This window comes from Onychomys torridus, chromosome 18 (genome assembly GCF_903995425.1).
Source record: "Onychomys torridus chromosome 18, mOncTor1.1, whole genome shotgun sequence".
Classification (NCBI taxonomy): Eukaryota; Metazoa; Chordata; class Mammalia; order Rodentia; family Cricetidae; genus Onychomys; species Onychomys torridus.
In genome coordinates this window covers 42,117,666-42,145,505 of record NC_050460.1, presented here as the reverse complement: position 1 = coordinate 42,145,505, position 27,840 = coordinate 42,117,666, and the positions used below count along the sequence as shown (strand labels likewise).

Sequence of the window (27,840 nt, the reverse complement as noted above, 5' to 3'; positions counted from 1 at the left end):
GGGTGGTGCCACCTGGCACAGGCTGAATGCCGGAGTCAGTGGCCATTCCCTGGCCATTGCCCTTCTCCAGTTGGCTCCTGGTCCTGACTTCTGTTAGGGAGAGGAATTGTGGGACATTTTCAGTAGGACCCTGCTTCCCTCAGCAGGTAGGGCAGAGGAGAAAGATCCCTCCAAGGACCCCCCCCCCCCCCCCCCCACACACACTTATCATGAGGTCTACCATCCAGTGGGCCCTTTGCCTTAGATGGACACAGCTTGGTATGAGTTTGTGGCTGCAGAGTGGCCCACAGGTGGCCCTGGCAGAGGGGGTGGCGAGGCACAAGTACTGTGCAGACAGCTGTCTCTGTGCCCAGGGGTCCCTTCTGCCCTGCAGCCTTGTTCCTTCCTTAGCTTTCTTCCCAGGACCCCCACTATGTTGTCACATAGCTGATGGGGTCTAGTCACAGAAGGGATGGTGCACGAGGCAAATGTCTGTCCTTCCAGGGGAAGAAGGACAGACTGGGAATCTGCTGGGAACTCTGCAGATACCTCTGGAGTCAGCCTCTGTGAGTTGCTGGCTGGAGGCTGAGCACTGAAGGCTGGGAGACTTCATCTGTGCATCTCAGCAGCTGGGTACCCAACGTGAGCTTTTTGGTTTTTTGAGACAGGGTTTCTCTGTGTAGCTTTGCACCTTTCCTGGAACTCACTCAGTAGCCCAGGCTGGCCTCGAACTCACAGAGATCTGCCTGCCTCTGCCTCCCAAGTGCTGGGATTACAGGCGTGCACCACCACCACCCGGCTGTCTTGTGTTTTCTTATCCAGGGCCATCAGAAAGATGAGAACAATTAGAAGCTGCCAGCCCGAGTACCCAGAAGCCCCAAGCCTGATCCTTGCCCTTCTCAGTGCCAACTCCACTGGGCACCTCACCCAAGGAAAGCTCACCCAGTGTTTGAGCTACCGCAGCCAATCCTGTCCTTTGTAAGGGACTTTGTTTAGACCAACTCAGATGGGAGGGAAGGGCAACGGGGGTGAGGTGTGGCACCAGATGCTCCTTTCCATAAACAAAACCTTAACTTCAGGCTTTTGGCAGGGTTGCCTGGATGAGTAAGCCTCCTGCCCCTGCCTGGCCTGTGTCCTGGGCCTTTAGGAAGGGACAGGAGGTCTGAGCCCTGTCCCTCAGGAACATCCTATTGCTGGAGTTTGGGAAAATGGTATCCCAGCCTCCTCACTCCCCATGTGGTTTCTCTTTTGTCTTACAGCATCACCCCCAGACCCTGGCCAGGAAGGGCACCATGGAGGGCGAAGATGCTTCTGGGAGACACGTGGGGCGGGCAGGAGAAGGAATACTCAAGGGCTTTTATTCTTGGTGATGTTTTTTTTCCTAGCCCAAGATGACTGTATATGGCCAGTGTGATAATTACAGACGGGGATCTGGCCTACATATTCTTCCCTGGATGTGCCTGCTTGTCCCTCCTCACCTTCAGGCCTCTGTCAACACTGCTCCCCCTGGCTGGCATCTCCCCACCATGAAAGTATCAACCCTCTTATCCCAGAGGCCCCAGTCGGGAAGACTTGTCCCCACTGGCCACACGCCTGCCTTCCCCGTTTCCTCAAGAGCAGTGTCCTGTCATCTCTGTGGTTTCAGGGTCTAGAATAGGACTTGACATCACCATCAGGGAATCTTTGTTGACAGGACAAATAACGCCTGGACGGAGCTTGCTGTGACTAGACACCGTGTGAAGGGCTTCCCGTGAGCCAACTCTTGCGCTCCACACAACTGCCCCATGAGCCCGGTGTCTGCACCCTTCTCACTGTGTAGAAGAGGACGCCAAAGCACAGGGATGTTAAGTGATATGCCTAAGGTTACCCAGCCAGTTCGTATGAAGCCAGGCTTGAGTGTGAGGCAGCTGAGTCCACACCGACACTAATAACTAGTTTTCTTTTTGGTTTTTCGAGACAGGGCTTCTCTGTGTAGTTTTGGTGCCTGTCCTGGATCTCGCTCTGTAGACCAGGCTGGCCTCAAACTCACAGAGTTCTGCCTGGCTCTGGCGTGTGCCACTGCTGCCCCGCAGAACTGGTTTTCTGTGCTTCTTCTGGGGCTGATCCCAACTGAGGGGCACAGTCCTTTCAACAGGTGGATACCCAAGCCATTTTGAGGAGAGACACCTGCTTGGCTGGGCAGTTCATCCCAGCTGATGTCAGTTCTCCAAGCGTGGCTTCTCACCCTTGTCCATGTTCCTGAACTCACACCACACTTGAAGACTGGGTTTGGCCTGGAGTAGTGGTTCATGCCTAATCTAGCACTCTGGAGGTGGAGGCAGGGGGATCAGGAGGCCAAGGCCAGCCTTTGGTACATAGTAAGTTTGAGGCCAGCCTGGGCTACATGAAAACCTGTCTCAAATAGAAAGAAGAAAGTCAAAATCCTAAGAGGCCCCAGATACATTACCTGTAATTCCCAGCACCAGGGGAGCGTGGACAGGAGGCTCACCATTACAAATGGAAAGCCAGTCTGATTTACATTCTGAGTTTCATGGCAGCCAGGGCTATATACGAGGCTACCTCATAAAACCCAACCCAATCCAACTCAACCCAACCGCACATGGTCATGTCAAACAGTAAACTTGGTTTCAGTGACTGCCTGCAGAGCATTCACTGATTAGGATAGGCTCCAAACAGGCAAACACACAATGTCCAGAAGGCCCTCGGATCACCTGCCTCCTGGCGAGAGTCTGTTTCCAGCTCTGGGAAATGGGCTGACTCCCTCTGCCATATGGTGTGAGGCCTGATAGGGAATTCTGAGCTGGTCCTGAACCAGTGCCAAATGTTGGCACTATGCACACCTGCCCTACCTAGACAGTCAGGTGATGTGACCGTCTGGAAAAATCAGGCCAGGTGCCTGTCCCTTGTCCCATGGAGCCCCTCCTGTCCCGGACCTGAGCAGGCAGGTCTAGGAGATAGCGGGCAGGTCCCTGGGGGCCCAGAAGGGCTTTTCTTGCCACCTGACAGTGGGTGGGGCATACTGCTCAAAGCCTCCTTTTGCTGCAGATGGATGGCGTCCCACCCCTTCTGGCTCACCGAGATGTTTAGTTAGTCAGGGAGGGTGGGGGTTAGGAAGCTGGCTATCCTTCTGCCAAGTGCAGCTAACAAGTGGTAGCTTGCAGGCCGGGGCAGGCTGCGGTGACCCTGCTCGGGGACAGCCAATGAGCTCCCCGGCTGCGGTGGCACCACCAGGCAGCCTGCCTGCCTTTGGCTGACGCGCCGGCGGGAGGGGCCTGGGCCCGCCACTCACGGCTGGCGGCCCTGTCTCCGGGAGGCCGGGCAGATCTCACTCACCCGGAGCCCGAGGCTGTCTCAGTGTTCGATTTTCCCACCTCCCAGGGAGAGGGAGTCCTGGGAAAGACTGTGGACCAGAGATGGCAAGACCCACTTGGGGATTTCCCGCAGGTCCCAGGTCATGAGTGGGCTCCGGCCTAGCCCGGGGACAGGAAAAACAATGTGTCAAGGGATGGTGAGCAGGTCCCATCTAGGACTGATGCCTGGGGCACCACATTCTACAGCCCCATGGCCATCTGAGCCACCTTTGTCCTGAGGCACAGGCTGGATGGTGTCAATGGCAATTGGGGGGTGCACCCTGCCCCATTCCCCTGCTCAATGCAGACCCACCACTGCCAATCACATAATAAACATATATTTATAGATGTACAATTTCAGAATTCTAATTCAAGAAATACAACTTCTTGGGGGATCCTTTTAGGATCTATGTTCTTATTGCACATGGCTCAGCCCCTCTAGGGACAGGTACCAAGACCAGACAGTTGGGGTGGTGGAGGCAGAGCACCAGGGCCACTGTGGGTGGGGTCCTCTGGCCTGGGTCCAGTTCTCATTATCTCTCTAGGCCAGGGTGGCCACTTCATTGCAGGGTGGGACCTTGTCTTAAAAAACCAGATTTGACATTCCTAACCAAACTTCCTTTACCAGCAAGAATCCTATTTGTTAGGGTGTTGAGAGAGAGAGAGAGAGAGAGAGAGAGACACCCTGGGGGGACAGATGCCACCTCTGGGCTGGCAGCTTGGGGAAGTAAGGCTTTGGAAGACGGCAGGTACCACGCCACATCCACCGCCACAGGAAAACTGGGGAAATGGCAGTTCCCAAAGGGCCATAATAGTCGTGGGAGTAGATGAAAGCTCCCCCTTCCCCTGGCAGCAATGGCTGTTGTGAGAAAACTCCTGAAGGGGAGTTTCCTGAAGGGGAGAGCCATTCTGGTTGTCGTGGATTCTTCATGCCATGAGCAGAGGCCTGGTGGAGTCCACTGTGGAGATAAAGACAGGTGCCCACGGGCACGGGCTCTTCTTCACAAGCTGGGCTGCACTCAGGTCCACTCCCAGATGAAGAGCCTTCTGGAGTCCTTGGTGCACAACTTACAGAAAACCTGTTGGCAATGGTGGAGCTGTGCCCTGTGGCACCCGTAAGGCAAACCCACCTGGGGACCTGGGTGGGGAAGAGGTACGGGTAGGGGACTGGCTGGAGGGCTCCTGGGCACTACAGCAGAGAGCCCACCTGAAGCTGGCCAAGGAGGAGGCAGTGTGAGGAACTGGCCTCACCCTAGTAGACCATCTGGGGTCTCTACCGTGGCCCAACACTGACCAGCTAGCTATCTCCAGGGGTACCTTTCTCGCCTGCTCCCCGTACCTTAACCATAAGCCTGGAGACCTTTGGAAGTTTTCTATGCATTTATACCACCATGATTACTGTTGCCATCAAAGCCAGGCTGGGGCTAAGGATGACGTGAAGAGCATCCTCCGACCTGACGTTCCGTATACTGTCAGCTACAGCTACTGTCTAGCTTGTGAAAACCAGGCTGTCGTCCCAAACAGGCCTCGTTTTCTAAAATATGGAAGAAATCAGCTGAACAGCTTAACCCAATCCCTGCACAGTTAAAAAAAGACTTTATATATATATATATCTTTATATATGTCTATTTACATATAAATAGATATATATATACATACATATGCATTCCTGTTACATTCTCTGGGAATTCTCTCCTCTCTGCTCCTTGGCTTATGCCTGTGCCTGGCTTCTCCTGTGAGGTGACCGGTGCTGGCTCCTGGGAGGGGGGGGAGGAGAGACAGTGGGGTGTCCCCTCCCCCAGTCCTTCCCCACAGACATTTGCTGCAAGTTTTAGATTCTACTTTCGTTGCCATGGTTTCTGTATCCTAGGAGCTGGTGATATGGAGCTTCTTGCCAGCCCTGAGGGGAGGAAGCAGGCCTGCAGCAGGCTTTCTGTCAGTCCTAAGAGCTTTCTCCAGTCGCTGGCTGAGAGGGGAGTTGTGCGGTGTTCGGCCTCCAGTTCCACTTAAATTGTTTCCTGTGTCTGTCTTTCCTTAAATATACAGTCCATCACCTTGGCTCAGTGTGTGTCACCAAAAGTTCTCCAGGGATTTCATAGTCTGGAGAGGAGAGGGAGACAGTTAGGTGAGCAGCTGTGGCAGGCACCATCCAGCTCAGCCCCACACCGAGGAGCTGGCTCTGCCCAAGTCCTCCGCGGTGTGATGAGCTGCCCCCAGCTGACATGAGCTAGCAAGTGGCCTTGGAGCAGTCTGCAGCTGGCCCTGTGTCAGGGGACACAGGCGAAGGAAGGGGTAGGCAGGGTACCTGTGCCAAAAACTCCTGGCTCTGCCCACACTCCGCTGGGCTTGGGCCAGGCTACCCGCTCCGGGCACTGGGAACTGAGCCCATTACCCACATGCAGGGGAAGGGGTGGAGGGGGTGGGGTGCCTGGTAATAGCAACTTTCACTTTTCCCCACCCCTTCTGTGCTCAGTGACTGCTTTTGACCCTGAACTTGTGACCCTTTGTTCCCTTCTTCAAGACCACAGGGGAGATGCCTGGGTGGGGCCGGATGCTCGTGGCTCCCAGGCTCCCAGGTGCAGAGCACTGCAGTGAGGGCCTCAGATCCCACCCGAGAAGGAGTGGTCAGGGGCCCACAGACCTCTCCTGTCTGCTGATGGGCTGGTTCAACCTACTCCATTTCCTCTTGCTCTTGCCCACTTAACTCCCCATGGACTTGCCTGTCTTTGGTGGGGGTACCGTATGTGAGGGGCCGTTTGAGACCCAGTAACATGCGACGGCACAGGCAAAAACGTAGTATGTGATGGGCTCAGGCTTGGGAAATGGGAGGTGGCTTGATTATAAAGGTCCCCACTCTGTCTGCCTTTTTTGGTACCTCCTGTCCTGGTACCCTGAAGAGGGTACGGGAGAACAGGGTCAATAGGGCAGGGTGACTGGCGGGCTGCCACAGGCTTGTTTTCCAAAGTGCCCAGAGCAGCCTCATGTCAGGATGTGAAGAGAGTCTCTGCCATCATCACCGGGCTCCCTCCCTCCCCCCACTCTGCTCATGACCAAGGCCAAGGCTGCCAGGAGTTGCAGTCCTGGCTCATACTTGGACCTGGGTGGTGTGGCTGGCCCAGAACTATCCATGCAGGGAGGCCTGCACCTCTGACAGCCGACTGCAGCTCGGGGTGCCCATCTTCTGTGCTCTGTGGTACATGTCTGTGTCACCAAAGTAGCGGGCTCGGTAGAGCAAGCCTTCCTCTGCAAAGAAACAGGACATGGTGAGGGCTCCAGGACCGCCTGCCTGGGGTTCACCTGCCTGAGCCCACTTCGAGAAACAGGAAGAAGGAGCAGGAGCTGGGGCAAGACTGGCCTCCCAGTGGGGGAGAACTCAGAGAAGCAGAGACTGAGCTCCCCCTTAGGAAGGGAGGTGACTTTCCCACAGAACACGGGGGAGGCCTGCCCAGCGGAGAGCCCACTATCCTTGTCCTACAGCCTTATCGTCTCACAGACAGAGCAGGTACATGAGCAGTGGGTGGGCAAGGGTTCCAATCTGTCTTTTACACATTCCCCTCTAGTAACTACACCAGGCTCCAGTAACTCATGAGGCCCTCAATGAAATCATCCAATGGCTTTGGGTTTGCAGCCTGAGGGGGACCCAGGATTGGAGTTCAAGTCTTGGCAGGGAGGTAGCTGGCACAGGGCAGTGCCAGGTGTTGGGTTTTTCTATTCTCAAGCATGGTTCCTGGCCACCCTCTCCAACTACCTCCACCATGACTACCTCCACCCTCCCATGCTTGAGAACGCACATGTGTATCCGCAGTTACACACACACACATACATACACACACAGTGCACGTATATGCATGCATATGCATAAGCATGCACATGCATGAGCATGAGGGCATGCATACACACTCTCACTCACTCTGTTGCTTTTCCTTCCAACAATTGTTTCGGAGGTTGGCGATATAATCATCTTCCACGTTCCGTTCCACCGTTTTGAGGCTGGAGCCCGTGTATTCTTCAGAGAAGGTGTCTGCCACATAGTACACGACGCTCAGGTGGTCAGTGACTCGCTTGTGGACATGGCCCACCGACCTGACCAGAAACACACCAGGCACAAAGTGGGCAGCTCGAAGGGGATGGCCCAGTGGCAGAAGGTGCCACACCGGCCACAGGAACAACTGGTTCCTCAAAATGAAAGTCTGCAGCCAAGGCGGAGTGACTACCCCCCTCCCCCAATAGTTCAGCCTATGGCAAACTCCACCTTTAGGTGCTCTGCTGAGAACTGGAGCATGTGGGGAGAAGCCCTTTCTGAGGAGAGGCGCTGGTCTGGGAAGCTGGTCTTGACAAGGGTGTGGGCTCTAAGCTCATGGATGCCTAGGGCCTACCTAGGGTTCTGAGCCTCTGAGAGGATAGAACTGTGTCTCTAAATGGTGTGTTAACATGAATTAGTTCATTCTCAACTCCAAAAGACAAAGCAAAAAGAAATGAATGGGTTGGGGATTTAGCTCAGTGGTAGAGTGCTTGCCACGACACCCAAGAGGAGCCACTGTCCCCAGCAAACTGTCTCTAGCTGCCGGAGGGGTTGCATCAGGCTCCAGGCAAGCAGGGTTGGTGCAGGAGGAGCAGAGGCCAACTCTGCCCCCTGCTGGCTGAGGGAGGCTGGTAGGGCCTCAGGCAGTGGGCAGGCCAAGGGATTGGAGCTATGGGCTTGCAGCAGCAGAAGCTGAGAACCTTGGAGGAGGGTCAACTAACTCACCCAAGTTAACCGTTGAGATTGAGTATCCACTCAACAAACAATGCCAAGCACGTCCAATGAGCTAGACATCTCAAATACGTTACTCATTAATTCTTACAAGTAGGTGGACACTATTGTTTCCATTTTACAGATGAGGGAACCAAGGCTACCTGACTCATCCTCCGGGGCCACAGCTCTCCATGTAGAAGCTAGGATGTAAGCCACCCTCCTCTGACTCACTAAACCCCATTCTTTCTTAGGGCTTTAAGCAGACTGTAAGAGCAGAGGACCAATCAGGGTCAGCAAAGGTGGAGAGTCACGTTTCTGAAATCTCACAGGACAGTGTACGTGTGTTGCCTCAAGGAGAGGCCTGGAACTTCTTTGATGTTTTCTGAGGAGCCACGATCCTCCAAAGTCCAAGGGGCCTGGCTCAGAGACAGGGTCCTTCTTGACCTAAGCCAGCTTTCCACTCTGCCTGGGCACCCCACAGATCAGGTTGGGAAGGCAGAGCTGTGATGGGGACTGAGGTTCCCTACTGTGCTGGGCTGACCTGGGGCCTGTACTCACGGTCTCGGGCTCAGGCTGTAGGGTGGGCTGGACACCATGAGCTGACTGAGCGCAGACACCAGGATGAGGATGAGGATGGGCATCAGCTGGACGAATACTCCTAGCCCGCCCTGAAGGGAAGACAGCCAATAGTCAGAGCTTCCTAACAATGGCACCTGGTGGCTGGGATATCCTCCCTTTCCTCCCAAAGGTCTCCCCCAGGGAAGAAGCTCCTCTGCTTGACAGCTTTTCCAGAAACAGACAAAGCACTGGTGAGCACACAGTGGACGAAGATACTCAAGAAGGAAGCACCACCAATCAGTGGGGGTGGCGCCCCAGGAGAAGGGAGGCAGGCCTGGGGAGCCAGACTTTCACAGTCCACAGCTTTTTGAACTGTGAGCCACACAAATATTCTGCTGATAGAAAGCAGCTAATGAAAGGGCTGGGGTGTAGTCTGGGGTATGCCTTTTCCAGCACGAACAAGGCCTTGTGTTTGATTCTTAGGAAAAAAAAAAAAAACAAAAAACAAGGGCTGGAGAGATGGCTCAGTGGTTAAGAGCACTGACTGTTCTTCCAGAGGTCCTGAGTTCAATTCCCAGCAACCACATGGTGGCTCACAACCATCTGTAATGAGATCTGGTACCTCTTCTGTATACATAATAAATAAATAAATCTTAAAAAAAACAAAACAAAACAAGACAACTAGAAATAAATTCATTACACAATAATTTTGATTTTAAACCCTCTTCTGTATGTCAGCTATAAAGATATGCCTATAATCCTAGCACTGTGGGGGCAGAGACGGGAGAGTGGTCCAAAGTTGGATCCCCAGAGCGGTCATGGTTACATAGCAAAATTCTGTCTCAACCAAAAACAGTGCCGGACATGGTGGCACAGGCCTTTAATCCCGGCACTCAGGATGCAGAGGCGGGCGGATCTCTGAGTTCCAGACGAACAGTCTACATAGCAAGTTCTAGGCCAGTCAGAATGACACAGCGAGACTCTGTCTCAAAAAACAAAACAATCAAGCCCAAAACAAGCCTCCCCCCACAAACATGCATGCTAGGCATGGCGCCTCAAGCTTAATCCCAGTATTTGGAAGGTGGAGGCAAGGTCCTTTTCTCCAAGGAGAGAGGGGGAAAGAGAGAAGGAAGGAGGAAGAGAGAGAGATGTGAGGAGGAGGGAGGGGGAGAAAAATGTGAGGGAGAAAGGTGGAGGGGGAGTGGAGGGAGGGAGGTGGAGGGGGTGTGTGGGGAGCACGGACAAGCATGTGTCCCTCTGCTGAAAGCTCTTCACTAGCTGCCGGCAGTGCCTGGGTCTCGGCCAGCTGGCTGTGTTGATCCGTGGCATCCCCAGTGTATCTGAAACACTGCCTAGTTATAAAGCTTTTACTCACTGTCTAGGAGGCTGAGTACCCACGCAGGCCTTTTTATTCTCTCATGGTGTTTTAACTTTCCATTGCTCAGAAAACGTTACCTCAGCCTTAAGAACAAATGGACTCCACAAAAAATTCTTCCCATTAGAAGCGGCCTGGAGGTGGGGCAAGTTTCCGCCTTACACTCCCTAATAGAAGCCCGAGTATTAGGCAACGTGGAGTGTGGCTCCCTCTGGTGTCCCTTAGCAGAATGGCACCGGGAGGGAGCAAAGATGGCTCCTTGGCTTCAGAGTGTCTGAAGTGCATCAAGACCCCCTTCTTCTCTAGGGCTTTCCCGCAGGGGGCCTGGGGGGCCACTCACATCACCCTGGTTCTCCCTGCGGTCCTGCCTCTGCTGGTAGGTGTATCGCATCCGGCCATTGCTGTAGACGTGGACGTTACCTGAAATGCGGAAGTACCGAGTCAGGGGTACCGCTTTCAGAGCCCATCGCCACCCCCAGGGGGAGCTGCCTGTGGACTTACTGGAGGGGAAGCCGCCACCAAAGAACATGTTAAAGAGGTCTTCAGGGGAGATGTCGGCTTCGAAGCCGCGGTGGAAGTCCCCGTGGCTGTGGCCGTGTCGGGCAGCCTGGCTCTTGTCGTCACCAAACTGGTCATACTGTTTCCTTTTCTCTGGGTTGCTGAGTACGGCGTATGCTGTGCCGATGGCTGGAAGGGGTGAAAAGATCAGGCCTCAGAAGGCTGGGTGCAGGTGGGGCCCCAATATAGCCCAGAGCTTGCTTCCTTCAGGTCTCAGGGGAATGGGGGACTTAGGGGACAGAGACAATTTGCTTGTTGATCAAGCGTTGGGGAGCAGGTGATCAGGAGCACCCCTAAACAAGTCTGCAGTCTGGGCTGTGAGGAGCATTAACACTCAGGCTCACTTTTTTTTTTTTTTTTTTTTTTTTTTTGTGAGTCAGGGTTCCCGCTACATCATCTAGACCGCCAGATTGGTCCAGGAACTTGCTAAGTAGCCCAGGGTGTCTCCAATTCTTTATCCTTTTGCCTCTACGCTGGGGTTGTAGGCATGAGCCTAACACCTGCTTCAGGTGTGTCCTGTTCAAGTTCTTTTACATCGAACATTCTCATCTGTGGGGTGCCCGAGACAGGGCAGTGCAATCCTGCAGTCACAGTGTGACTCAAAACAACGGACGCATGAGGCCCTCTGTTGTAAATGGGGAGCAGCAGACAGACACTGCTGGCAAGGGCCAACCCCCTGGTTTCTGGTGGAGACTCCTGTGCGTCTGGTTGTGTGGCCAGGATGAGTCTGCTCTCCCCAGGGCCCAGGGCCCAGCTGCTGTTTTCTGCTTGGCACTGGGACCTCCTCACCAGAGCTCCCAGCGCAGGCCAGCGCCTCCCAGGGCCTGCTCCCCCCACCCCACCCCAGTGGGTTACAGGCTTGTTTCAGAGCGGGTAGCCCTGGGAGGGAGGATAGAATCATCCTTTCCCATCTGACAAGACCTCATCACTGCCACGGGCTTCCCACTCGACTGCCGCTCTGATCCAGTACCGCACAACAAGGCTTACAGTCACCACACTATCCCCAAAGGGAATGGTACCCAGGGACCAAAGACAATGCAAGGCCCCACAACACAGGGCTGGTATGGAGGCGGTGCACATGAGTGCCAGAGAGGAGGGAAATCTAAATGCATAAAGGATGCCTTATGGTTTGGGCCAGAGGTGACACACCCATTCCCAAAATCACTAACAGGCCTGGAGTCAGAAGACACTCTATCACCAGTGCAGGCCCGGCGGGACAGGTGGTGGAAGGCTGACCCTGACAAGTGTCCTGAGGAAGCCCTCCATTACGGGGCTCTCAGTACAAGGACGCTGCTGCCAGATGTGTGAGTCAGGAGTCTGCTCCTGCCCCAGGTGCTGTGTGACACTGGAGAAGCCATCCAATCTCTTCCTGGAACCCAGAAAATGAAGGGGAGGTACTGTGTGGGACTCTGCAGTCTACACAGCTGGAGGTAGCTACTGGAACCTTCTCGGGGAGTGGTTCTGGGCTTGTACAATTACACCCGAGATTACCTTCTCCTGCCCCCACATCTGGGGAAAGCAGCTTTGGCCTTCCCTGTATTCTAAGGCAGGACATAAAACACCAGAATGCCTGGACATGGTGGTGCACACCTATAATCCCAGCACTGCAGAGGCAGAGGCAGAGGCATCTCTGTGAGTTCCAGGTCAGCCTGGTCTATGTAGGAAGAGAAGCAAGCAAACTAACCAAAGCCCCCACACCTCAGGGCTGGCTTACCTTTGAAAGCTTCGGTGGCACCAGGGGCATGGTTCTTGTCTGGATGGAACTTGAGGGCTAGTTTGCGGTAGGCCTTCTTCAGGTCCTCCTCTGAGGCACCCCTGCTCACCCCTAGGATCTCGTAGTAATCTTTACACTGCTTGACCCTGGAACAGGGACAAGAGCGTGACAGGGTGTGCCTGAGGTGAGGTGTGGGAACAAGCAGTGTGTGACACGCAGCTCAGGGCAGGTTCTGGGACCAGAGCTGGGTCAGCTGTTTGCCTGGAGGGCAAGGGAACCGCAGGAAGCTCCCTGGATGGGGGACCGGGCAGGGCCTGCTGGAAACACCATGAACACACTTGGGTTTGACCGGGGCAGCTGCCGTCCTTGGCCAGGCCGGCATCCATTTCCTCTATTGGCTCCCTTGCTGGAAGCTGCCTTGGAAGGAAGGGCCTTGAGTGTCTGTGAGCCAGGGACAGGGGCATCCTGCTGACGGCGATGGCAGGCATCTGCTCACCCCAAGCCCAGGACCCTGAAGAAATACCCTCCTGTTACGACATGCCTCCCTTTCTGCGCCCTTGGAGGGCCCACACTGGTTGGCGCTCTCGAGGATGTCCCAGGCCCCGGAGTCTGATTCTGTCAGCTACAGCTAGTGGACGCGTGTGGCTGAAACTGTGCCTGGTTTTGACAAACCACTTGGTCACACTTACTCATACTCAGCTTGCCTGCCAGGAGGTGTGAACTTGACCTCAGAAGGATTCTGAGGCTAGCTGGTGGGAGAAAGGAGGGTTGGGAGGGCCTAGTCCTGAGTGGTCCTGGCTGGTGGTGTCAGGCCTGAGAGAGCTTCACTCTGCCCGCCTTAGCGACATAACTGTGCCTCTCTGCCTCCTGCCCACCGGCTCTGGTCTAAAAGGGCCTTTGTTAGGGGAAGGGCTGGGGGTAGAATCTGGAGGGCAAGATGGCGGTGTCTTTGTGTGGCAAACAGACTGTGGGAGGCTCAGGGCTGGTGGCCAGGAAGGCATTGACCGGCAATGTCTCCAGTCTGGACTGTCAGCAGTTGTGGTGGTGGCTGGGCAGTGAGGCCCTGGCTCCCACCTCTTCCAGGCCACAGGATGAAGTGAGGAAGGCTTCCCTGGCCCTCCCCGGTCCCCACCACCCCATGGCCTCTACCTTTTCACAGCCGCCACTTGCTCTGAGGTGTAGCCCTTGGCGCTCTCTCCTCCTCCTCCTGCCTCTCCATTGGCTGAGGGAGTTTCGGTCCCGCCTGCCTTCCTGTGGCTGGTGCGAGATGTGTCTGTGGGTTGAGGTTGATCACCGGCGGCAGACTGTGGTTTCTGGTTGATGGACTCGATCAGAGCTGTGGAGGAAAATGAGGCCACTGAGGGTCACTTGACAGGTCTGTCTGTAGAGGCCGACCCCTGCGTCCCACTCACCACCCTTCCAGCATGGCCACTGCTCTCCTGACTTGGGCCCGTTCTTTTAGGAGCCTCAGTTCTCAGGATTAGGAATATTACAGATTTTAAAATATTAGCAATATTAATTTTATTAACAGATGCATGTGATTCATGTAACTAGAGTAATTTCCTTCCTTATTTTCAGATACCCTGTTTACATATGCATTCATTTTCTTTCTTAATAAGTTATACAGAGAAACACTTGGTTGGTACAGTGTTTGCTAATATACCCAAAGCCCCAGCACTACTACATAAACTATCATGGCGGCACACACTTGAACCCCAGTTCTTAAAACCTGGATCTCAGGACCCTCAACTACACTGGGAGTCTGAGGCCAGTCTGGGTGTGTGAGAGATCCTGCCTCAAAAAACAAACAACCAAAAGCAACGACAAAGAGGAGCTGGGTGTGGTGGTGTACACCTTTAATTCCAGCATTCTGAGGCAAGGGGGGTCTCTGAGTTCAAGGCTAGCCAGGTGAATATGGTGAGGTCCAGGCCAGCCAGGCCCCCACAGTGAGACTCCATTAAAACAAACAAACAAACAACAATCCAAAGAAAACCCCACATCCACACCCTCAAACAACAAGAGGCCGGCTCAGCAGGAAAGTGAGCCTGCTGCAGCCAAGGACCCGAGCGGACCCCACAGCCCAACTCCTCCAGACTGCTTCTCCCGTCCTCAGGCAAACCACATACACCACAGAGAAAGAGACAGACAGACAGACAGAAGAGGAGGAGGAGAGCAAGTGTACTGTAGGGCATGGGAGCACACGCTTTTAATCAATCCCAGTACTCGATGACTCCAGGCCAGGCGGAGAGACACAGTCAGACCCTGTCTTACATGAAGAAATACAATCCAAGGAAGAGCACATTGTGTTTACTGATGAACCCAGCAGTATTTGAGCTACAATTCAGTTACTTTTCCTTTTGCTGTCATTGGGACAGGATCTCGCTAGGCAGTCCAGGCTGGTCTCAAATCCACTGCCCTCCTGCCTCAGCTTCCCAAGTGCTGGGCTACAGGTGAGCACCACCATGCCAAGCTTGACGCTACCTTGGCATTTCTTCCAAGGTGCTTGTTTGCCTTACTGCGCTTTTCTGAATCATTCTTCTACTGACCGAACTCAGATCTGCACGGCCCTCTCTCAGCACTGCACCACACTCTCTAGGACTCTCTGTCCTCAGCACCACTTCCTGCTGTGTTTCTATTTTTATACGGGCTCTTGAAAATGCTTCAATATTAAATGGATATTATTAATGCAAAGCTAATACTAAGTCCAAGTTCATGTTAATTTTAGTGTTTCCTAGTTTAAATATTTGCTTATTAACACAGTGCATCAGAATTATAAACTGTTTAATATTCCTAGTTTAGATTTAATAGTATTATTTCCTTCTAGCTGAAAACAGTAGTTTTTCCCTCATCGTGGTAAAAACAGAAAATCCACCATCTTAAACCTTTTGTGTGTGTAGGCCCAGGTCGCCGGGGGACGTCTTCTTCCTCAGTTCCTCTCCACACTGTTTTTTGAGACAGGGTTTCTCACTGAACCTGGGGCTTGCTGACTGGCTGGCCAGAGGACCCCCACCTCCCATCCTCCTGTCTCCACCCCAGTGCTGGGGTCACAGGTGTGTACAGCACCTGGGCTTTGTTAGTTGCTGGGGGGTCTGGACTCAGGGCCTCTCCTTGTTCTTTTTGCTTTTCGTTTTCTCTCCCCTCCCCACCAGGGTTTCTCCGTGCAGCCTGTCCTGGAACTCACTCTGTAGCCCAGGCTGGCCTCGAACTCACAGAGATCCGCCTGCCTCTGCCTCCCTAGTGCTGGGATTAAAGGCGTGCGCCACCACACCCATCGTAAGTCCTCACTCTTATGTGGTCAGCATCACAGACTTAGTACTTATCTACCAGTTCTCAATCTTAACCCCTTTTAAGTGCAGATTCTAGGGCATAGGTGATTTTATGTTTTGGAAATTTTGTAGTCCAGGCTGGCCTTGAACTCCCTATATCACTAAGGATAACCTTGACCATCCTGATCCTCCGTTCCTGCCTACCAAGAGACTGAAGGCACGGGCTACCTCCCTTGGATCCATTTCAAATTAACTTTATTATTTGCAGCACTGGGGACCAAACATGGGCCTCACACATGCTGAGCAAGCGCTCTGCCAAAGAGCAACACCCCAGGCCACTCCTTCCTTTTTTAATTCGAATTTTTTGTGTGTATTGATGCTTTACTGGCACAGAAGCCTGTGCACCACATGCATGCCTGGAGTCTAGAGAGGACAGACGAGGGGGGTCAGAACCCCCGAAACTGGAGCTGCCATGTGGGTGCTGGCGATCAAACTTGGGTCCTTGCTTTGTAGAGCAGGCCGGCCTTGAACTCACAGAGATCTGCTTGCCTCTGCCTCCTGCGTGCTAGGATTAAAGGTTTTCTCAGCCAGTGCTCTTAACTGCTGAACCTGTTCTCCAGTCTGACCCTTCAGATTCTTTAAGTCCAAAGCAGACATCCTCCGCTAGGTAGAGAGGGCAGTCTTCTGCTGGGGTAGGGGGTGTTAGCAGCCTATTCAGTGGGGCTGGTTGGGAAGGCCAATTCTTGGAGCCTTTGCTTAGCAGTGATGAGGAATGGGGGAAGTGAGTCTGTCCCAAGAGACCAGAGCTGGGGACTCAGGAAAATTCCTGTGCTGGTTTCTTCTGTTGGGTTTCTTTGTGGTCCTAGGGACTGAAACTGGGATAGTGACCACGCCAGGCAAATGTTCACCATGTAGCGATTCCCTCAGCCCTACGTTATATTTTATTTATTTGTTTAGGCAGGATCTAATGTAGGCCAGGCTAGCATCCAGTTTTCTATGTAGTTGAGGATAAACTTCCTGCTTCCACTTCCTGAGTGCTGGGATTACAGGTGTATGCCACCAAACCCCAATTATTGCCTATACATACTTATTTCATGTGTAAAGGTGTTTTGCCTGCACATATGTCTGTGCACCATGTGTACTCTGGTGCCCACAGATCCCCTGGGACTGAAGTTACAGAGAGTTGTGAGCCACCATATGGTGCTGGGTCCTTCCAAGAGCAGCCAATGCTCTTACCTGCTACATCATCTCTCCAACCCTATTGGTATACTTTTTAAAAAGCTGGCCATGTCAAATCATCTACTTCATTGGGGCCTCCATGAAATGTCACCCTAAAACGGTATCACGGTGATTCAAATCCAAGCTTTTGGTTCCTTCTGACTCAGCATCCCCAAACCCTAGCAAATGCCGAGTCATAAGAGGCTGCAGTGTCCAGGTTGGAATTCCAAAGCCCTTGAGAGGCCCCTGGAACCACTCAGACCTGAGTTCTTCCTGGTCTCAGGAGTCACAGCTCCGCGCTGGGTGCCAGCCACCTTCCACTGCTGTACACTTCGCTTATACCCGAGGTTCGCTGGGAAATAAGCACTGGGTTCTGGCGGACCACGGCACCCCAGCCATGGCTGGCTCAGTGCAGAAAACTTGCTTCATCTCCCTAGGATTAGGCAATTCAAACAGGGAAGCTGCCAGCAGAGTTTATGGCACATAGGGAGTGAGCAGAGGCTTTGACTGAGCTCCAGGGAATACTTGGAGAAGCGTTAGTAGCTGGGTATCGTGGTGCACACCTGTAATCCTAGCCCTTCCCCCTCGAGAGACTCTCTCTCTCTCTCTCTCTCTCTCCCCCTCTCTCCCTCCCTCCCTCCCTCGGTTTTTGACATAGGGTTTCCTCTGTGTAGCCCTTGGAACTTGCTCTGTAGACCAGACTGGCCTTGAACTAAGAGATCTGCCTGCCTGCCTTTGCCTCCCAAGTGCTGGGATTAAAGGCGTGTACCACCCACCACCACCTGGCCATACTCCTAGCTCCTGGATGCCGAGGTAGGAGGATTTTGAACTGGAGGCCAGCCTGGGCTATACAGAAAGTTTAGGCCACAGTTTCAAACAAACAAGATTAGTAGCAAACATTTTTTTTTCTTCCTGTTTTGGAGGCAGTACCTTGCTATATAGTCGAGGCTGGCCCCCAGACTGTGAGCCTCCCAAATCAGTAACGGTCGTTTCTGTTACTGAGAGTTCAGCGTGTGTGAGGCAGGCACCAGCACGTGGTCTATAAAAATTAGTTCACTTAATCATCACAACAGCCTCAGAAGGGAGGGGGCATCACCCGCTGCCACTCCCCTAGGGAGAAGGGGCTGCGGCAGAGGTGCACCGGTCCCGGTCCCCGCTCTTTAACTCGGTGGCCATCCCCGGCTGTGTCCGTGAAGGGAGGAACTCCAGATGTTAGGTCCACAGAGGCCAGATTCAGTCGGCAGCTCTGTCCCTTACCAGCACAGCAGCATGACCCTGGCTGTCAGTGACATTTACTGGCACCCCGGTTTCCTCAGAGTGACGGCGTCAGGAAGAAATAAGGTAACGTGCCCGTGGTTTGGAGACCGGCAAGGCAGCAAATGATCACAACCTGGGTGACCAGCTGGCCAGAGGAGCAGCTGCCTGGGGACGGCTGGAGTGACTCAGGCCAAGGGCAGTGCCACGAGACACCAGGCAGCCATGGAGGCAAAGCAAGGAAGCGACAGACAAGTGGGGCCGGTCCCGAAGGCAAGAGGAGGAGCTGGTTCCCTGGGGGTCTGAACCACGCTGCCTGTTTTCATCTCTTTGGAAGCTGTCTGGGGTCCAGGCTCAGCCTGCCATGCACGTCCCGGGGATGGGGTGGGGGCAACCTCACTGTTGATCCAGTCAACACAGCTGCATAAGTACTCCTCAGCAAAGACTCTGGAAGCTTTCTAGGCGGTTCCATTGGTCAGTCACTCTCCTTTCCCTACGCTGCAGGGGTGGCTAGATATACTCGGCATCATCCAGAAGGCTCCAGATAGAGTTGAAAACACAAGACTTCTGGCTGCTGGCCTCTCCATCGGTCTGAATGCCTCCAACAGGCCTGCCGCACGTGACAGTCTCATCCCGACTCATCAATACAGCCCCTGTGACTCAGTGGCTGATAGACAGTGTGCAAGACACTAGGTACCAAGAGTTAGGTACCAGGCCAGCTTAATGTTAACCTTGGCTTTGCGTGAGTCTCCATCAGTAAACCACGGAGGTGTGAACCATGGTCTGCTACTTGGGATATGAGGCATGGAGGCTACTAACGTCCAGGGGTTTGAAACCAGCCTGGGCACCACCGTGAGAAGCTACTGTTTCAACATTAGTTTCTTGAAAGAAAAGGGGGCTAAAAACCAATCAAACAAAGAGCCTAGTACGGTGGCTCACACCTTTAATTGTAGCACTGGGGAGGCAGAGGCAGGCAGATCTTCATTAGCGTTTGAGTCTAGCCTGGCTTACAAAGCAAGTTCCAGGACAGCCAGAGCTACATAGAAAGACCCTGTCTCAAAAACAAAACCCGAAACAAACAATAAGGTGAGAAATCACTAAGAAAAGGCCACAGGGCAACTGAGGTACTAACGGAAGATTTACAGCTACCAAGACCTCTTGCCCTTCCTCACGCCAGGGTCTGGCTCCACACTGGCAGAGACCCAGCCAAGGCCACTTGCTAGCAGGGTCCTCCTGGATAAATTAACCCAGCTGCTCTATGCATTTCCCTCCTAAGAGCTGTGTGAGAAGGAGGACAGGGCTTAGCATGCGGTTAGCAATTGTGACGAGTGGCTTGTTCCTGCCACTTTCACTGATAGGCAAGTAGCTGAGTGCCGGGGCTCTCAAAGTGAGTCAAGGAAAGAGCTCAGGTTGGGGACAGAGACAGAGAAAGAGAAGACTGTGGCCTTTGGCATTCTGTGGCTAATTCCTCAGTGTAGACTTGACCCCTGTCCCTGGATGCTTGGAGGAGCAAATACAATTCAATAAAATACAGAGAGCGGAAGGGCTGGGGAATCAATCACAAAGGTGGACTGACCCAAATGGACAACTCCACTCTGCAGCCTACTGGTATTAAAATTCTTTCTCCCACTGATCCCGAAGGCTCTAATCCCTTGGGAACCAAGGGTCCCCTCTTCTTCCATGGCCTTGCCAGGGTGACCTTTCTGACTCTGCCCAGACCCCACGGTGAGCCACTTCACAGAAGCATGGGTAACATGAGCTGTAGGTACCTCACCCAGCCAACTCTCTCTTTGCTAGGGAAACTGAGGCCCAATTACATTCCCATGCCCTTGCTGCAAAACCTGCTATCTTCAATTTTCTCTGAGACAGAATCTCACTATGTAGTCCAAGCTGACCTGGAATGTAGGATCCTCTTGGTTCCTGTCTGCTGCCCAAGCGCTGTATTTACAGATGTCTGCCACCATGTCCCCACCATGCCCAGTTCTTTCAGCCACTTCACTAGGTATCAGGTGAAGCCAGTGACCACCAGGTTGACAGACACTCGACAGAGCATCCAAAAAAGAAAAAAAAAAAAAAAAGTTGGACACAGCGGCGCACACGCCTGTAATCCCAACACTCTTGGGAGGCAGAGGCAGAGGCAGGCGGATCTCTGTGAGTTTCAGGTCAGCCTGGTCTACAGAGAGTTCCAGGCCAGGCTTTGGAATGAGACCCTTTAAAAAAAAAAAAAAAAAGCCCAGAAAAAGACAATGACTGCATCAGTTCTGCTGTGGCCTCCCAGCAGTCCTGTTCCTGACCCAGTGTGGCCGTCTGGTCGGTCGGTTGGTTGGTCGTGGTGTCTCCCTGCCCCAGGAGCTGCAAGCCCCCTCTTCTCCTCTCCATGGTGAAAGCTAACACTGGAGGGTCTTCAACTCTTGTCTGAGCCCCTTAGCTGACCCCTCCCTTCACCCGCCCTTAACCTCTTGCAGACCAGCGCCTCTACTCTGGCCCCCCATCCTTTCCCGTCTGATCTTCAACTCGTCCCTTTCTCCCATGGCCTCTGCAGTACCAGACAACTCCATGGCTCCATGGCGAAAGCCTCTGTCCCACTCCCACTGGCTAAGGGCAGGTGTGATACACGGCTGTCTACCAGGCAACGGCTTCTCCATGTTACCCGCTTTCCCACAGTGACCTCAGCTGTGCCCATTTCCAAAGAGGGTCAACAAACTGTTGACAATAGCCTTTCGGCTGGAATCTGGGGCTTTCTCCTGGGCTCTAGGCTGGTGGCTCCCCAAGAATGTCCCATGGGCCCTTCCCATTCTGCCCACCTCTTCCCATGTAGTTTCTTCTGGCTTGGGACTTTTCAGGTCACAAAAGTGGACCCTAGTTCCCCAGCATCCACCCATCTTGTCCAGCATCATCACACGATGGCTCTCCATTTCTGCACCCCTCTTGATGTCATCCTGTCCTAACCTATTCGGGGCCACTGTCCCTCTCAATCTTTTGGGCCATTCTCCCTCTCTTTCCCCTTTTTTGGCTCACTGTTTTCTTTGGAGACAGAGTCTCACTGTGATATAGTCCAGGCTAGCCTCAGTCTACTGCCTCAACCTCCTCCTCATAGGCGTGTACTGCCATACCTGGCCTCATGCTGCTTTCTTTAAGAAAATTATTCCTCCACCTTTTTATGTCTTCTAGCCCAGGCTAACTGTGAACCCCAACTGGCTGCATAGCCTATGCTAGCTTTGTTACGCCTGGTATTCTACCTTCCAAGTGTCTGTGGAGGGCACAACGGTCTCAGCCGCCTCTCCCAACAGACCAACCCTCTCTAGTTCCCTCTATACAGAAGAGAGGGAACACCTCAGTCTAACGGGAAAGCGGGGGGGGGGGGGGGGTTCCAGAGTCTGGCCCCTTCCACTTTCTAACTTGACTCCTCTATATAAATTCCCACTTCACTTGCCTCTAAATCTCCCTATACACAATCCCTGCCCAAATCTTTTCAAACTTCTGGCCTCCAGGTCTTCTCCCAGAATGCCTTTCCTGTCCCTTCCAACAAAATGAAGTTTGAATGTTACCTAATTTCTCTCTCTCTCTCTCTTTCTCGCTCTCTTTTTTTTTTTTTTGAGGCAGGGTTTCTCTGTGTAGCTTTGGAAACCAGGCTGGCCTCGAACTCATAGAGATCCGCCTGCCTCTGCCTCCCCAGTGCTGGGATTAAAGGCGTGTGCCACCACCATCTGGCTTCCTAATTTCTTTCTTTCTTTCCTTTCTTTCTTTCCTTTCTTTCCTTCCTTCCTTTCTTTCTTTCTTTCTTTCTTTCTTTCTTTCTTTCTTTCTTTCCTTTCTTCCTTCCTTCCTTCCTTCCTTCCTTCCTTCCTTTCTTTCTTTCTTTCTTTCTTTTTTCCTTCAAGACAGGGTTTCTCTTTGCAGCCCTGGCTATCCTGGAACTCACTCTGTAGACCAGGCTGGCCTTGACTAGAACTCAGATCCACTGGCCTCTGCTTCTCAAGTGCTGGGATTCAAGGCTTGCGCCACCACCGCCACCACCACCACCACCCGGCTATGATTGTTGCTTCATTTCTTACAGCCTGTAGCCCTTCCCTCTGTGAGATAACATTATTTGTGTGCCCTCATTACAGTGTTCCCAAAAGCTTATAATATAGTGGTCGGGAGATTATCCTCCACACCTCCTTTCCCTCGGTCCCCCAAGACTGCGAACTCACAGGTGGCAGGGACTGGAATTTTCATAACTACCCTTAAGTCCTCAGCATCTAAACAAGCGTGCCTATTTTTCTGTTAAATCACGGTTATCACCTGCCTTGCAGTCTTTTTTTTTCTCTGGAAGTTTGCTTCCTTTCGGATCTTGCCAATCCTGCTGAACCACTTGGCATCAAGGAGTGAACTTTGTAGGCCAAACAAAATAGGTTCTCAACACCAGCTACCTTTTTTTTTTTTTTAAAGGCAAGGTCTTGCTATGTAACTTCAAACTTGAGGCAATTCTCTGCCTCAGCCTCCTGAGCTCAGGGATCACAGGCATGGGCCACCACACCTGTAACAACCTGTGGCACTGGATAAACACCCAGAATGAAATCCTATCCAAAACATGCAGTGTAGACAGCCACCTAATATTTTTTACTCAACATTTCCCTAGCCTGGGTCTAAATTCGCCTTACATTCTTGTCAGCTCAGTGAAAGCTGCTGTTAGGTTATGCACCCGAGGCATATATTCTATCCAGCAAAGACATACCAAATATTCAACAGGTGGGCCTGTGAGATGGAGATGGCTTAGACAGTGAAGTACTTACTGCCAAGCTCAACTACCCAAGTTTGATCCCTGGGACCCACAGATGGAAGGTCACCACTGACTCTGACTTCAACAAGTTATTTCCAACCTCCACAGAGTGAATGAAAACACCACACACACACACACCCACACACACACACACACACACACACACACCTTGTCCAAGTTCCTGAACTAGCCCAGGTGGCTTCTGCCATGCCCCACAGGCCCTATTTAACCAGCTTTCTTAACTGCTCCTTAGCTCCCAGCAGCAATCAGATGGAATTCTGACAGTTTGCACCCCACTGTGCTCCCCATTTATAGAGACAGAAGTATCCCAAAGGGGAGCACCCTGAGCAAGTTGCTGGAACAGTCCTGGTAAATTCAACCGAAACCCTCTCCTAGAGGAGGCATACAGGCCAAAGATCAACTGCAGAGTCAGGAGGGAGGAAAGTTCAGGAATCCGGCCGCCTGGTCGGCCAGCACTCCTTTCTCCATTTCCCTACGTGGGCAAGGGAAGGTGAGGAGCAGGCTCTTCATGTCATTTTAATAAACATGTGTGGCGTCTCAGGGCTTTCCAATTTCTAGCTGTGTCATATCCTTATTGGTGAGACAGTTCTCATCTACAGAAGATATAAGGATGGCCCTGTCTTCATGACAAACAGGTAGGCAGGAACTTTCTACACTGTAAAGCTCTTTGGGTATTCCTGTCATACACATTTTCTGTTCCAACTCCCTCGCAGATGAGGAAACCCGAGTTCAGAAATGTCACATGGCAGCAATCTTGATGCAACTGGGTCTCTTAACTCTGAACACTTTGAGTTTACTAAGTTCACGGGCACAAACCCTGTGTTTTTCTCCTTTCCAGATGGTGTTAAATTTTTATTTAGGAATTTAGATTACAGACACAAAAAAGGAGAGGAAAGCCGGGCGGTGGTGACCCACGTCTTTAAATCCCAGCACTCGGGAAGCAGAGGGAAGCGGATCTCTGTGAGTTCGAGGCCAGCCCGGTCTACAAAGCGCGTTCCAGGACAGCCTGAGCTATTACACAGAGAAACCCTGTCTCAGGGGGGAAAAAAAAAAACCAGAATAATAATAATAGAGACTACCAAATAAAGTGAGGTGATGGGTAGCAGAGACAAGCCCACTATTCCCTCCTTGGTTTGGGAGATCTCAGCCCTAGGCTACTGAGCTGTCTGGTACTCAGCAGCCATAGCGGTCCATACGACCCGCCACCCAGGCCTGTTGGGGACGAAGGTGGGATGGGGAGGCCGAGCCTGGAACCTTCAACAATCCATCCACCCCGAAATTCGGCGTTCAAGAGACTGCAGCAGGACTCCGAGGTGGAGTGGCTTATTTCGCGAAGGGTCCTCTGATTCGAACGAACGGAGATCCGGAGCTGTCTTTCTAGGAATCCCTTCCCTCTAGAACCCATTCGCCCTTAGAATTAGTTATGTTTATTTCCCTGAACTATAATATTTCCCAGGCCGGCCACTGGCCCTGGGCCATCCAACAGCCCCCTGGGAAAAGTAGTTCGCTTTCGCTTTCACGCGAGTTCCCTTCGCCTGGTCTCCCAGCGCCGTCTCCTTCCCAGAAACCTCATATACCGGAGGGTTCCACAAACGCTGCAAAGGCCTGAGAGCCAGGCCCCCGGGGGTCCCCAGGGGTCCAGCATCCCACCGAGGCGCGAGACCGCGGGACTACGAATCCCAGCAGCGCCCGCGCGCACCAGTGCGCAGGCGTAGCCGCGCCTCGCCACCCCTCCCCCCTCCGCCAACTGCTCCCGTCGGTCCGTTCCCGTGTTCCCCCCATCGGTGCTTAATGTCCCCCCTCTCGGTCCCTGCGGCGCCTCCCACTCACCGCTGACTCGTGGCGTCGGGTACAGCCGCTGCGCCTTCTCCAGGAAGCGCAGCGCCCGCTCGGGCTGGTTGCTTTGGATGGCCTTGAGGGCGATGCTGATACAGCGCTCGGCTTCATCCTTGTTGGATTCCATGGCGGAACCCGAGCGCGGAACCAGGGAGGGGGAGGCCGGGCGAGCGAAGGGCTGCGCCAGCCGCCGGCGCGTCGCGGGGCAGGCCGGCGCGGAAGGATGACATAACCCTCCGCCCCTCCTTCCCGGGATTGGAGTGAGGGTTGAACCCGGGCGGAAGCCCTACCGTATGTCTCCTAAGAAAGGGGCGTTCGGACGGCGAGGAGGCGCTGGAACGCGCGCGAGCTCCAGAGCGCAAGTCCTGAAGTTGAGTGTGCGCTCCCGTTCTTGGTGGTAGCCTTGGGGCGTTCCAGCCCCGGGCTGTTGATCGAATAAGCTAAGTGGTCACCGAATGCCACGGCTTTGTTGGATGTGGCAAGTGGTGTCAAAACAAAGCCCTGTCCTCATAGAGCTTTTCGTGAGAAGTCCGGTAAACGGATACATTCAGATAGTGACACAGTGAAGGGAAACAGCGAAAAAGAGGGAGATCGAGGGGAGGGGGGGCTACTATTGAAAACAGCTTAATTACATCAGAAGCTCATTTTACAGAATTCTGGAGAAACAGGGACGTGTGACTGTCTGAAGGAAGGGTCGTTCAAGAAAAAGAAACGACAAAAAATGTAAAGGCTCGGAATGGGGATTTTCGTGGCGGAGTAATTGGGGGACTGAGGAGGAGGAGTTTACAGGAGCCCCTACGGAGTGGAGCCAGTCAGGACGCGGCTCAGCCGGACCTTCCACTCCAGGGACAGCAACTTCCAAGACTGCCACTTGGCCAGATCCACCGGTTATGTCTTAGCCCTTACATTATGGTTTGACAAGAAACTACAACAATAAGCCCAATCAAAGTTAAAGGTGTCTCCCCCCACTTCCTGCCCCCCAGACAAGGTTTCTCTATTTAACAGTCCTGGAACTCGATGCCTGTGCCTCCTGAGTGCTGGGATTAAAGGCGTGCACCACCACCTGCCTGGCTAAAGATTTTATACATACATACATACATATATATATATGAAGCCGAGGTCTCACTGTAGCCTTGGCTGGACTGGAACTCGCTCTGCAGATAGACCAGGCTGGCCTCAGACTTGCAGGGATCCTTCTGCTTTCCACATCTGACTAAATTCTGGATATATTTTGAAAACAGTTTTGTTTGTTTGTTTTGCTTCTGCAGTGAATGTGTGTTCAGTGTGAGAGAAACAGACAACTTCTGGCCAATCACAATTTCCTTGGCCTGAATAATTAGAATTTCTGTTGTTACACCTAGCCCGCTACACGCCACGAGGAAGGAGAGAGACAACACTTATGAATTCCAAAGATTTTAATAATTCGGCGCATAAGCAGGTCACTGATCGAACAGGGCTGCAGGACAGGAACTCGGGAGCCTTGTTCCTCCAGACAGCCCCAAGCAGGGGCAGAAGCGGGGGTTTATAAGCACAAACATCACATTTGTTGCCAAGTTACAGTTACAGTTTTCACCAACCAGGGACTTGTGTGTTCCATCATCATCAACCGACATACAATACAAGCTTTTCAGTCCAGGCAATCAGATTCACTTGTTCTTTTTGTTGATAGGAACAACCATGTTTCTAGAGAACTGAAGATGTATAACGACTGTTTCTATGGTTTAGGGAGGAGGTTGGTCAGTCATTGGAAAGTTCTCAGCTACCCTAGGGCTTGGGAACCTGATCTTTATTTCCCCCTGTAGGTAAAATGGAGTCTGAAGTCAAAATGGCAGTTCTCAGGCCAAGGTGATTTTGCCTGCTCTCTTCACTGTGTACTTGAACTGGAGAAACAGGGAAGTCCATGAAAGGAAGTTTGTTAGGAAGAATATTATTATTATTTATGGTTTTTTGAGACAGGGTTTCTCTCTGTATCCCTGGCTGTCCTGGAATTCACTGTCGACCAGGCTGGCCTTGAACTCACAGAGATCCGCCTGCCTCTGCCTCTCCAGTGCTGGGATTAAAGGCGTGTGCCAACAACGCCTGGCTAGGAAGAATATTAAATGTTTGGTTTTAGGGCAGATGTTTTGGTGACATGAATGGCAGTTGGGAGGCTGTGCAAGTGAGGAGCTTGGGGGCTGAGGGTTGAATTCAGTGGTGACCAGGCTTAGCATGACCCCAGTATGACCCCGGCAATGCTGCCCCCCCCTAAAAAAAAAAAAGTCAAGAAACTGCAAAAACCTAATTTTGGAAATGGATGTGAATGCTTTTTGCTTTTTGGTTTAGTTTTGGTTTGAATTTTTGAGACAGGGTTTCTCTGTGTAGCTTTGGCTGTCCTGGAACTCAGTTTATAGACCAGACTGGGCCCAAACTCACAGAGATCAGTCTGCCTGGGATTAAAGGCATGCACCACCACCGCTGCCTGGCTTGGACACAGATGCTTTTTAAAGCAAGCTATGGGACCAACTACAGCAAGATGTGAGCTCCGAGGAGAGGGCAGTTGGATTACGGAGCCCTCCATCCCCCGGGATTTAGAGAGTTGGAGGGAGAGGGGCTGAAGTGTGTTGTAACGGAAGGAAATGTGTTACTCAGAGGCCAAGTGATGTGGATGTTTGCAGGGGAGGAAGGAAGGGTCCAAACTATCAAACTCTGTTGAGGCCAAGCAATATAAGGACTGAGAAGTGATGGCATTATGTGGCGGGATTGTGTCAAGTGCGTTCCTGAGGGGTTCTGTGTTGTTTTAACATGGAATATATAGTAGCATTTTGTAATAGATGTAAATAAGAGAGGAAACAATTGGACATAAGATGTGGGCTCTGGGGGCACAGGGACACTTTATAATTTACCACATAAGGGGGTCACTGATGGATCGGGGCTGCAGGACAAGCACTCGGGACACATTATTTTTAGGAGAGGCTGCCCAGCAGGTATGGAGGTTGAGACATTGGGAACCTTCTCTTCACTTTCTCAGTCCTCTACGGAGCAAGGCTGTGTGTCCCAGTGATCTCTATGCCGAGCACTCGTGACTCTCTCTATTGAAGAAATCAAGGTCCCTCTCACAGGACAGCCCTGCGTTTGAATGGATTGATGGGTTCCTAGTGTGTTAATGGTTAAATCCTGGACAGGGGAGCTTTGAAATGGCCCTTCCTGAGGTTTGGTGACTGAGGACTATAATGTC

The 27,840-nt window shown here is 52.6% G+C and overlaps 1 protein-coding gene across 3 annotated transcripts; it reads right to left on the bottom strand.

Annotated features, from left to right (window-relative positions):
• Positions 1–3,651: 3,651 nt before the first annotated feature.
• Dnajb12 (DnaJ heat shock protein family (Hsp40) member B12) lies at positions 3,652–24,863 on the bottom strand. Of its 3 annotated transcripts, none has more exons than XM_036168323.1 (9): positions 24,621–24,863; positions 13,419–13,605; positions 12,270–12,415; positions 10,499–10,684; positions 10,338–10,417; positions 8,623–8,732; positions 7,240–7,412; positions 6,421–6,572; positions 3,652–5,429 (listed from the first exon to the last, which is right to left on the bottom strand). In XM_036168323.1, the coding sequence occupies exons 1-8, from the start codon at positions 24,751–24,753 to the stop codon at positions 6,451–6,453; spliced, it is 1,137 nt and encodes a 378-aa protein (XP_036024216.1). In that variant the 5' UTR covers positions 24,754–24,863; the 3' UTR covers positions 3,652–5,429; positions 6,421–6,450. The 3 variants fall into 3 exon arrangements, with proteins under 3 accessions (XP_036024216.1, XP_036024215.1, XP_036024213.1); XM_036168322.1 differs by having other exon boundaries at positions 6,427–6,572; XM_036168320.1 differs by having other exon boundaries at positions 6,475–6,572.
• Positions 24,864–27,840: the final 2,977 nt, after the last annotated feature.

What these genes read in the sequence shown, in the direction of transcription:
- Dnajb12 (XM_036168320.1), bottom strand. Translation starts at nt 24,753, where the DNA reads ATGGAATCCAACAAGGATGAAGCCGAGCGCTGTATCAGCATCGCCCTC. An exon ending in CCCGACGCCACGAGTCAGCG is followed by an intron (nt 13,606 to 24,620) that starts GTGAGTGGGAGG and finishes TTTCCTCCACAG; the next exon opens with CTCTGATCGAGTCCATCAAC. An exon ending in GCTGCAGTCGGCTGTCAGAG is followed by an intron (nt 5,430 to 6,474) that starts GTGCAGGCCTCC and finishes TCTCCTCTCCAG; the next exon opens with ACTATGAAATCCCTGGAGAA.